At 44.6% G+C, this 12,065-nt stretch overlaps 1 protein-coding gene across 8 annotated transcripts in view; it reads left to right on the top strand.

The window, feature by feature from the left end:
• SATB2 (SATB homeobox 2) overlaps positions 1 to 9,962 on the top strand; it is a 219,051-nt gene extending 209,089 nt beyond the window's left edge. For 7 of the 8 annotated variants that reach the window (XM_079781987.1, XM_079781991.1, XM_079781989.1 and 4 more), the window contains one exon: positions 6,815 to 9,962. In XM_079781987.1, the coding sequence (XP_079638113.1) occupies positions 6,815 to 7,276 (462 nt within the window). In that variant the 3' untranslated portion in view covers positions 7,277 to 9,962. The remainder of the gene's footprint in view (positions 1 to 6,814) is intronic. The other variant, XM_079781988.1, reaches the window with a different exon arrangement.
• The last annotated feature ends 2,103 nt before the right edge of the window (positions 9,963 to 12,065 follow it).

Raw genomic sequence — 12,065 nt, 5'->3', positions numbered from 1 at the left:
AAGTAGAGAGGATATGGAATTAATTTAGTTCCTCAGAACACAAAGGACCTGAGCACTCAGTGTGCTGGCATATGGCGTGCGAGGGTGTAGGTCACAGTCCAGTCGTTGAGATAGATATACAGTATTTACATTCATTATTAATCATTAATGCTAAGTTCTCCCCATTGAATTTTTGAGCCAAAATTAATAGTCTTAACTGATGCTTTTGAAAAAAGGGGAATATTAGGATGTAGCACTGGGTTGTTGAAATTTAAGACAAGTATCTCAAGTTAGATGATATTTTTTATACATGGTATTTTTTTAAATAGCAGAATTTATTCATCCATTTATTTAACAAAGTCTAATTGAGTTATGCACAGGGCCTTTCAACCAGTTGTTATCATCTGTTAAATATATTCCTCTCAGGACTCTCAGCGGAAGAAGGCTTTCCTCTTTTGGGTCAACTCTTTTACATTCTGTCTTCATAGAATGCGGTCAGAGTAAACCAGTCCAAGTAATTCTCATACTAACTCAAAATAAATGCAACAGAGCCACCTTGTTTGCATCCTCACCTCCTGTGGACGTGGACGTGCGTCAGCCCTGAGGACCCGAAGCTCGGGGGAGGCTCACCTCTCTGGGTGGGACTTGTCCTAGAGAGGTGGAAGCGACCACCTGGGCAAGTTTGTTTCAACCGATTGCCACCCTGGATCAGCCACCCTCTGCAGTCACCTCCTTAATAATTTCTCATTTTCTCTCTATAAAGAGACCACAAAGTCTTGGCTTATTATAAGTAATCCATTTCACCCCATAATGATACAGTGAATTATATACTTTCCTCAACTTAATCGTTCAAGATCTCACTTCCTTCCCTGCAGGCAAAAACCATTATATTTTACACATGACTCCCAGCTGGTTTTCATTGAGGCCCTCAAAATGTATTTGAACACTGAGAGGTTTAAGAAGCACAGCTTTATCTTCCTTAGATTTTGTCATGGTACCATTTTGTCCCTGTGTTTTCAAGATGTTCAGTTTTGAGGGCAGAGAAACAACGTGTCCATGTTCTGACTGCGCTTCATCACTGGGCAAGGAGGCTTGGGTTTCAGTCTGCAGCTGATGTCTCTTTTGAATATATTTACAACATATTACAATACATTTTGTCACATCTTCATGTCCATTTATGTACATGTATGTCATAGTTAGACCAGGGAGACTTCAGCAAATAAATTAGAAGGAACTTATTAGACTTTTAACTTGCTTTTTGTTTATGTTCTATCCATAACCTATTCATCAACACTTAATTGTTGAAGATAGGACTCCTTATTAGAAAGCTTTGTAAGTTAATAGGTTTAATTATTATAGACATTCCATAAGTATTTGATGAATGGATCCTTTTTTCACTCTTTTAACCCCAGTTTGATTGTTTTAAACATAATTTCTTTTAGACACGCTAAGCACGTCCAACGAAGAGGGTAGCCGTCAGCTAAGTGTAAGCTGACCATTCTCTTGAGAAGTGCCCCTGCATCCTCCTGGTTGTGTTTCTGATAGCAGTGCTATTGTGGAAGGCCATGGAGAGCCCAGTAATACCTTACAAACTGAGTTTTTCTTACTTCACAGGTGGAGAGATGACTATTTCTCTCCTCTCTAGTAATAGTGCCCGTTTCACATCCTACTATATTCTGGGCTAGATCAGATTATGATGGCAGTGCATGGTGAGGACATTCATCACCCTGACTGTGGATGCCAAGGTCCTTTGCTCTGGCCAAGGCCACCTCTGCACCGTCTAGTGTAGGCTGCCCACCAGCACTCCCTGTGATGAGGGAACTGTGCCCTGTCCGTGCTGTCCAAGATGGTATTGCACAGTGTGGCCATCAAGCACTCGGGAAGTGGCCATTGTGACTGAGGAACTGAGCTTTTTCTTTTTTTGTTTCATTAATTTCACTCTACAAGTGAACAGACAGTGTGGCTAGTAGCTGCTGTGTTGGATGGCAGAGCTCTAACAGGGCATCTTCCTTGATGTTTCAAACACACCGGGTGTCTTCCTGCCTCCGGCCCTTCTGCTGGCTGTTCGAGGCTCTTCTTTGCTTGGTCCTCACTCCCTCCTCCTCTGCTCCAATGCTTCCTCCTTAGGGAGTCACTGTTTCTAAAACAATGTCCTCTCCCCTCACTGCTCCTCCTCATCTATTGCTCTATTTTTGCTTATCGTAGTTATTGCTACCTGATGTTTTATTTATGGTCTGCCACCTTTGCTCTAGAGACTTGGTTCAATTTTCCAGTGTAATCTTGCTCACAGAAGGCAGGAGCACATATGTTTAAGGGCATTGGACTTAAAAGCAGACAGACAAGTTTTAGAATCCTGGTTCTGCTACTCATAAGCTCTGTGGCCCCAGACGAATTGTCTGAACTCTCCGAACTCCAGTTTTCTCATCATAAAATGGGGTAAAAAATACCTACCTCCAGTATTACTGTGAAAATAAAATAAAATACATTTACAGCATTTAAGCCAGTTTTTAGCGCATAATACTCTTTCTATGAATGCTACCACCTACTAATACCATCATTATTATTGTTTTCTTTTATTATTGAAGCTAATTAGAAATTTCAGTGCTGTTAACCCTAATTGTCATATTGAAAAGTCAATAATAGAAGCTATGGCAGCCAACTGATGTTTCGCTCTCACATCAATGTTTCTCTCTCCCTCTCCCTTCTTCTGTCTCTCTCTTAAAAAAAAAAATAAAAATCAATAATAATAAACCCCCCAAAACCTCAGGTAGGCCCTTTTGGTGACTTGTAAGACAGTCTGACCTTAGAGCTACTCATTTTGTCAATCTCCATTTTTCCTTATCTCTTCAAAGAAGCTAGAAATATCACTTATCCCTTGTTCATGGGACTAGTGCCATGCCGCCCCACTCACTATAGAACGTGGACCAGAAACAAGATGGTTCACTTTGTAGATCATGTCTGCTGTGGTTACTTCTCTGAGAAACACCTTCCTGTCCTCTGATGGGCTGGCATCGTTCTGGGCCACCTGCCTTCTCAGACCCACAGCACCCGCTGGTCTTCATTTCCAATGTCAAGCGTTTCCCGAGACGCTCCGTGTTTTCAGGTTGCTGTTGGTCCAAACAGCACTTCCCGGCTGCAACGGGAGGGCGATAAAGGCCAGTCCCTGTGCAGCTCTCGGCACTGCCTGGCACAGGGGACACGCTCAGTAAGGGCAGCTGTGACCCCCGCTGTTTCTGTTCCATGTGTGGCTTCCCGTGTGCATGCGTTGCCACTGCTGTGTCCTAATGAAGCAGGGAGGTGGCGCGGGCCCGCTGGGTGGACAGACCCTGTCATGCGGAAAGATTACAGTAACTTCCAAGTAGAGTTTTGGAAAAATCTCTTTAAATCTAACCAGTGCACAATGGAAAACCCCTAAAGAACCAATCTGATGATTTAATTAAATGGAACCGTTGTGCTGACTTTTACTACAGAAGGCAAGCATAATTAGAAAATGGGGCATTTTAATTCTCTTTTGTTTTCCAATTAATGCAATTGCTCTAATAGGGGGTACTCGTGCTGGAGTCTGTGATCTTCGAGTATGTATGTATTCCATACGTAATTCCGGTCTCCCTCTCCCACCAGAAAGCCCAGCCCTCACCTGTTGACGCAGGGTCATTTATTGCAGTGCGCGGCTGCCCACACGTTGACCTCAGAGGCAGCGTCTTCCTGCCATCAGAGCTGCCCTGGGCAGTGCGGCCCGCCAGGCCGATCCGCAGCCCCTGCTGCTGTAATGAGGGTGTGGAAGTAATGGGGCTCCCTTTTCTGCTGATGCCAGCTTCCCATGGCAGGCCACACGCGTTTGCTCTTAGTGGAAAGCGATAAAGCCAACGTCAGGAACAGTCATTTTAATTGGCCAACGTCACACGGACCTCCGGGGCCACTGCTCCATGGTCTCTGTTTCAGATTCCTTTTCACTCCCGGCAGTCAGCTTACAACGAGGTATTCTTGTTTGCACTCGATGGTCCTTTGGATGATTGTGTTGATTGTCGCTTGATTATCAGTTATTATTTGAAAAGTTTCATCCTCTTTTATTGTTATCGTAGGTAACCATTTCATCTGCCCTACTATTTATTAAATTCTATGTAAAAGACTGGTATTTTCCCATTGCTGAGATGTTATTTTCTCATCAGATGGTCCCTAAGACGTGGATAAATGCCAGAGTTTGTTGTTGTTGTTGTTGTTTTTTCGTTAACACTTGCTTTGATGGTGATGTTTTATAGCTAAAAAAGGAAAACAGGTCACATGGGTAGTGTGTGGGGGTGACAGTGATGGTGGTGAGGGTGGGGGGACCAGTGATTCTTTAATGTAACTAGACATGTTTTCTTCTGCACTGATTAGATGGACTTCCCCTGAACTCTGGGAAGTATTTAACTTGTTACTTTAACCTGAACAAGGTGGTATAAAATAGGAGAGAATGGTGAGAGGAGAAATGTGTGTGTATTTTTTAGAAACTACACTCACTGTTCTTAAAGGGCTCGGCAGGATCCGGGAAGTTAGGCAGGATCGGGGTAGAAGAAATGTGGTCTTTGCCTTTGCAATCGACAAAAGCTTGTAAGTAGGGCCACCGAGTGCGCCTCTTCATTCCACAGCATCGCTGCTGCCCTTGTGAGGTGTGAGCAGAGCTGAGCTTCCTTCTCGGGATCCCTCCCCCCTCTCCTCACATCCCTCCCCCCATACGGCCCTTCTCACATGGGCCGATGTGAGAGCGCAGGGCGTGGTTCTGACAGTCTCCTCTGTATTGCTTCCTTTCTTTTGTCAGATTGAAGAAGTTCATAAATCAATATTAAAAGGGGAAATTATTTTATGCGGAGGGATATCGTTAAGAAGCCATTATGAAGATCAAGAATAAACTTGCCACCCTGGCGGGTGTGCTCAGTGGTTAGAGCCCCGTCCCGTGCACCAGAAGGGTCATGGCTTCACTTTCCAGTCATGGCACAGACCCAGGTTGTGGGTTTAGTCCTCGTGTTGGGGTATGTAGGGGAGGCAACTGATGATGTTTCCCTCTCACATGGTGTTTCTCTCCCTCTCCCTCCCTCTCTCTCTAGATTCAATGAAAAAACATATCCTTGGGTGTGGATTTTTTTTTAAAAAAAGCTTGCCTAACTAGTTTTTGTTGTTGTGGTGGTTTTTTTTTTTAAATAAGTGTGGGATAGGTAGAGATAAAATAGAAATTTAAATTAATTACAACTAGAAAACCTTGATATTAAGGGTAGAAATACAGAAAGTAGACAATGTGTGCAAAACAGGGTTAATAGTTCATAGTGACATTGAGAAAGTCCACCTATATGAGTATGAAACAGTTTAAAAATTCATAATTTACAAAAAAGTTTTACCTTTAAATTAATGTGGAAGTTTTTATTTGAAAATATATACTGAGTGGCCAGATTATTATGATCTCTGAATGCATAATAATCTGGCCACTCAGTGTATATCCAATATAATAAAAGGCTAATATGCAAATTGTCCCCTCGACCAGCAGGCAGGCTGGCCAACTGCCCATGTCCCCTCACCCTGGCCAGGCTGGCCGGACCCCACCCATGCACGAATTCATGCACCAGGCCTCTAATACACACACACACACACACACACACACACACACACACACACTGAATGGCCAGATTATTATGCATTCAGAGATTATCATAATCTGGCCACTCAGTGTATATTTAAGGATCAAAATCAGAGCCAAGAGAAAATATAGAAAAGTTCCCAATTTTAGGAAGGATTGATTTTCTGGCTCAAATATTCACGATTCCTCTAAGCGTGATTGTGAGGCTTATGATAACAATGGCTGTCATTTCCTGGAAGTCTGCCCGAAGCCAGAAGTGGACCAACTATGGCCCATCGGCCAAATTCAGTTTGCCACCTGTTTTTGTCAATAAAATGGTATTGAAACGTGGCCATGGTGTTTGTGTGTATATTACCTACAGCTGATTTCATGCTGTAAAGGTAGAGTTGAGTCATTCAACAGAGACTACAACATTTGCTCCCTGGCCCCTCAGTGGAAACGTTTGTCAGCCTCTGATTTCAGGTGGGCACTGCTTCTAGGTGCATTATGCCCTTTACTCCTTGTTGCCTCATCCCGAGGAAGGTAGTCTTGTCTTTCTGTTATAGGTGAGGAGATTGGGCTTAAAGATGCTCAGGGTCTTGCACAAGGACGCCCCTCTAAGTGGAAGCATCTGGACCTGAACCCGTGGGTTGTCATTGCAGAGCCCACATGTTCCTTCTGAGTCTGGTTTCTTTGGCATTGGCTTTCAGGGAAGTGGCAGGCTCATCATGCTGGCTAACAGCAAGCAGGACTCTGGAGCCAGATTGCTTGAATTCAAATGACCTTGGCCACCATGACCAACGTCTTTGGGCCTCAGAATGTAAATATTCGCCAACATCACTATTACTAACCTTTTAAAAAATATTTTTATTGATTTCAGAGAGGGAGAGGGAGATAGAAACATCAGTGATGAGAGAGAACCTTTGATCGGCTGCTTCCAGCACGCCCCACACTGGAGATGGAGCCCGCAAGCCGGGCATGTGCGCTGACGGGGAATCGAACCGTGACCTCCTGGTTCATAGGTTGATGTTCAGCCACTGAGCCACCAGGGCACGGCTCTTATTAACCTCCTGTAGATGGGAGTCTGCATCTCCAGCAGTGCTTTTTGGCTTTCTGGAGACCTGAATGTCCAGGTGAGCACAGCCTCGCTCCCCTGCTGCATGGACAGCCCATCTCGCAGAGGGTGATGACTCGGCAAAGGTCACATGGGGAGTCCCCTGTTAACTTTCTTTTCATTTGCATCACCAGGTCCTCCACAGGCAGCAGTCGCAGCCCACCAAGGAGAGCTCCCCTCCCCGCGAGGAGGCCCCGCCCCCGCCTCCGCCCACCGAAGACAGTTGTGCCAAAAAGCCCCGGTCTCGCACCAAGATCTCTTTGGAGGCCCTGGGGATCCTCCAGAGTTTCATCCACGACGTGGGCCTGTACCCCGACCAGGAGGCCATCCACACGCTGTCCGCGCAGCTGGACCTCCCCAAGCACACCATCATCAAGTTCTTCCAGAACCAGCGGTACCACGTGAAGCACCACGGCAAGCTCAAGGAGCACCTGGGTGCCGCGGTGGACGTGGCCGAGTACAAGGACGAGGAGCTGCTGACCGAGTCGGAGGAGAACGACAGCGAGGAGGGCTCGGAGGAGATGTTCAAGGTGGAGGCCGAGGAGGAGGGCGCGGACAAGGGCAAGGCCGCGCCCGCGGACAGCGACCAGAGATAATGTGAACCCCCACCAGGCACAGCAATACATCGGTCCAAGGATTTTCTGTTTTCGTTGCTTTAAAAAAAATTTTTTTTTTGGCCTTATTTTATTTTTGTCTTTTTTTTTTTTTTGGTCTGTTTAGTTTTTCTTACCTTTTTTTTTTTGACATTTCTTTGTTGCACAGGACACACCTGTAGAGTGAATACGTTCAGTATTTCCAAATCAGACGTCGCCTTGGCAAAGACACTCAAGTGTTACACTCCGACCATGGACTGGATCATAGTCATGCCGATCCCGGGAGACTCTGCCTTCGCTGTTCTTGCACTTAATCGAAGAGCCAGGGGGCAAGTTCCGGAGGAAAAGACGGACAAAACACATGAAGGAAGCGACACGTGTGTGTGTGTGTGTATATGTATATGTATATATCTATATATTTACATATATATATATATGAGAATTGCATGGGACAGAGAACTTTTACAACAGGAAAGAAGAGACTGTGAAATGAGTTCTTAGAGAAGAGACTTGTTTATGTATTAAAAACAAAAACCACTTCACAGTGAGTCGCTTTGGCTTTTTGATAAACTTCGGCCTGCTCTCAGGGTGGGGTGACTATTTTTGAATTCCTATTTATTTTCTGTGTTTATCCCTGATTTTTTTTAATTCTATGGCTTCCTGTCTGGCAGCTTGATGGGTAATTTTTGAGGTATGTATTTAACAAAATAAATCAACACTGCCAAAAAAAATAAAAATAAAAAAGAGAGAGAGAGAGAGAGAAAGAAGAAGAACGTAAAGGGGAAAAAAATCAGGGCACCTTAAATGATACAAGTCCAATTACTCTTAAAGACACAATGCACACTTAAACTGACTCGATATGTTCCGTTATTCAACCTGCCGTTGCTTTAGTGAACAGATGTTTTTCTGTGGAATTCCAAACGAGTAAACCTGAAATTCGGTACAGAGAAAACTTGGACATTAGCGTGGTCTTGATAAAACGCCATTTTGACGTTGGACATAATGGAATTCATAGTATGAGCCACATTTTGTTGTGAAACTTATTTACCTGCTCGTGGCTTCAAATCTTAAAATGAATAAGCCTGTTCATTTAAAAGTTGTTTGTTGCTGTTTTCTTTTGTCTTTTTTGTTTTTGTTTTTGTTTTTAAATAGAAAAATAGTTCAATGTAATGTTAAGTTAGAAAAGAAGTTGCTGCCCAGTTGAAGGGGCTCCCTCTCCAATAAATCTCCCTCCGTCTCCCAGAAGGCATCTCTCACTCCTGTTTCCCTCTGGGCCTCCTCTCCTTCCCGCACATTCCGTCCCCCCGACCTGACACTCTCCTCCCTGCTCCCGCAGCCTCCGCGTGGCAGCCCCCGCAAGAGCCCGGGCTTGAGTCCTTGTGCAGCTCCAGGCACTTGAGCAGGTGATGCCATTGCAGCGGAGTCACCTGCTCGTCACCAACGGGAAACGTTTTCCCAGTTCCCTACACCCCGGTCACTTGTACTAAAGCAGAACGGATGCCTGCGGGCTGCCGAGTGGAGTGGGCACTAACGCTGCATTCATTCTGCCACGGCTCCCCGACCTTTAGTTTCCTCTCAGACACACTCGTAGCATTGCCACCCACTTCCATTAGAGTCATTGCAAGAGGAGACCTCGCCTCCAGGACCGGCCTGGTGAGCCTGACCCGGGCTCCATCGTGGCCAGCGGACAGCCCCACCCACACCGTTGGATTTTATTTTATTTTTTTTTTGAGTTGTGTTCTCATGCAACCTTGTCAAAGACCTCATGCAATATCACTTTGAAAGTTATTTTCTGTTTACTACACGACCATTGTAATATAACTGTTAATACTATTTATATATTTGAAAGGTATAAAAGGTAGGAGTTAAAAAAAAAAAAGCAAACCTCTATGTGTAGATATTAACTCAGAACTTACACTATACAGGGAGAAGACGTTGCAATACAAGCTAATTCTAGCTGCTCATAACCTCTGGAGTTTTTAAAGGGACATTTTCCTGTACTTTTCCCAACACTGATGTTGAAAAGATTATCTCCACACGAACATCACGTACCTTTGCGAAAGGATGGCTGTTTGCGGTTAAGGCCTGGGCCCAGCACCCCCCTCCTTCTGTAGCGCTCTGCGGCTTTAATCAGAAAGGCCGTGGCTGCCCCCTGATCTCCGAGTTACTCTCTCCAAATTGTCTTCTTACACTGTCGCTGAAGGTCACTCTGTCCACGTAACGGAAACTGATTTGCCAAGCTCTTACAAGGTGGTTCATCGATCGATGGCATCCGCATTTGGTATCTTTTACACTTCAACCAAAAATTTATTAGGTATTTTTCAATGCTAAGTCTTGCCTTTTATTTTTTAATTTCACTGCCAAGTTTGCAGTGGTTCTAAGTGAATCTGTGGGCATTTTAGCCTGTGGTCTTGCCAGATCTTTGCGAATTACAATGCATATATGTCTATTTATTCAATATCTGTCATATAATATCTATTTGGAAGAAGAAACTTTCTCTTGTAGTGCCTCTTGACAAAGCACAATTTCCCGCCTTTTTTGTGTGTGTGAAATGAAAAACAAATTGTGTTTTATTGCGGTATCAACAATGTGAATAAGGATTAACATATTGTAAATGTTCTTTTTTCCATGTAAATCAACTATCTTTGTTATCACTAAGTGATAATTAATTTTTAACTTATGTGCATTGTTAGGCTGTTAGAATTTTTTGGTTGTTAAAATAAAACGCATTCAATAAATATGACGTTGTTTGTCAAGTATTTTACTGGGCGTTGCCTTTGCCAATTCACCTTCATGTAGAGTGAGAGCTGGTGAGGAAAACCCGTTTCTTTATTTTAGAAAGAAGACAGTGGGCCCAGCCAGCGTGGCTCCGTGGTTCAGCATCGACCTATGAACCAGGAGGTCACGGTTGGATTCCTGGTCAGGAACATGCCCGGGTTGTGGTCTTGTTGCCCAATAGAGGGCGTGCAGGAGCCGATCAGTGATTCTCATCATTGATGTTTCTCTCTCTCTCTCCCTCTCCCTCTCTGAAATTAAAAAAAAGACAGCGGTACTCTAAGTTAAAGATGTCCGAGCCCAGTACGATGCATGGGCGTGAATGTACATGTGAGTGTATGTTCCTCTCTGTGTGTTTCTAAACGCACGCATGCTCTCATTCTGGAGCTGGCAGCCGGGAGAGCCCTGTATCCAAATGCCCCGTCGTATACGCGCAAAACGCAAACACACAAAGATGTATTTATGGGCTTGCTTCTTTATTTTTCTAGCGAATATTTTCTGTTTATAATTAAAAACCACAAGTGACTGCGTGTCAGGAACCTTGTGGAGCACATATGTCCATGGTTAATGGACATAATAAAAGTCTTTTCTATTTAGAGCCGGGGTCCCAGAATGTGTGCACAGAGGAATGCTGAAAGGAATCATGTATCGGAGAAATGTGTGAAAACGATTTTTTAGAAAGTGCTTACAATGGAAAAAATTACTCAAAAGGCAAATGTTAACAAGGAGGAAGCAAGAGCCTAGCTTCAGAGCTGGCGGAGAGAACGCCCATTAGAAAGTGACTTTGTTTTCTTTGGATATTGTACATCGTCGTTCCTGTGTGTTTTTTCCCTTTTCATGTTTTGTATTTGGTGGATATACAGATGTGCTTGTCCACCCCCCCCCCTTCCTCAGTTTCCCTTGCTTTGGCCCCCGGGCTGTGTGGGTACGTGTTAAGGACCGTCTGCAGACACAGTGCTTGCAGGGAGGTAGGCAGCCCCAGAGCACAGAGCCCTGGAGGCTTTCAAAGACAACCCGGAGGCTCTGTGCTGGGCGAAGCACAGGGTTTGTGCAAGGGGGAAGCAAGGCTGTGTCTGGGAGAAAGACGCGGAGGGCAAGCATGTGTGGGGCAATCTGACCCTCAGCACAAACAGCTTCCGCATGCGTGACGTCGCGTTTCCAGGGTCAGACATCTCCGCGGTGACGAACTCGCAAGGCGAGGCTCTGCTCACAGGTGGGCTGGCTTCTGCCTGGAAGGGGGTCTCTGTGCTACCAATGCCTATTTATTTTTAAAAAATATATTTTTAACCCTAGCTGGTTTGGCTTGGTGGATAGAGCACCGGCCTGCGGACTCAAGGGTCCCAGGTTCGATTCCAGTCAAGGGCATGTACCTTGGTTGCGGGCACATCCCCAGTAGGGGGTGTGCAGGAGGCAGCTGATTGATGTTTCTCTCTCTTTGATGTTTCTAACTCTCTATCCCTCTCCCTTCCTCTCTGTAAAAGATCAATAAAATATAAAAAAAAAAAGAAGCAGAAGGCTAATTTCAAATAAAGTTACAAATATATATATATATATATATATATATATATATATATATATATATTGATTGATTTCAGAGAGGAAGGGAGGGAGAGAGAGAGAGAGAAACATCAATGATGAGAGAATCATTGATCCGCTGCCTCTTGCACGCCCCACACGGGATCGAGCCCACAACCCGGGCATGCGCCCTGGACTGGAACCAAACCCTGGGCGCCTCAGTCTGCAGGCTGATGCTCTATCCACAGAGCCAGATAGGCTAGGCCTGTTTCCCAGAAAGCAACCTGAGCGATTTCTTGGCTATGCCTTGTCATATGATGGCATCTCAGAGCCATTCCTCTGGGGGTTGAGTTTTTGTCTTTTCTTTTCTTTTTCCTTAGAGGGGATATTTTCCTTTACACTGTTATTGCCCTTCCTGAAGAGATTGAAACAAAGATTTAAAAGTCCCACGTTTTTTCTGAAGGGCAATCGTGGCATAATCCGACAGTGAACATCTATTAAG

Source organism: Cnephaeus nilssonii (genome assembly GCF_951640355.1).
Source record: "Cnephaeus nilssonii genome assembly, chromosome: 10".
Lineage (NCBI taxonomy): Eukaryota > Metazoa > Chordata > Mammalia > Chiroptera > Vespertilionidae > Cnephaeus > Cnephaeus nilssonii.
Note: the sequence above shows the minus strand (reverse complement) of the source record. Positions and strands in the feature narration are given on the sequence as shown.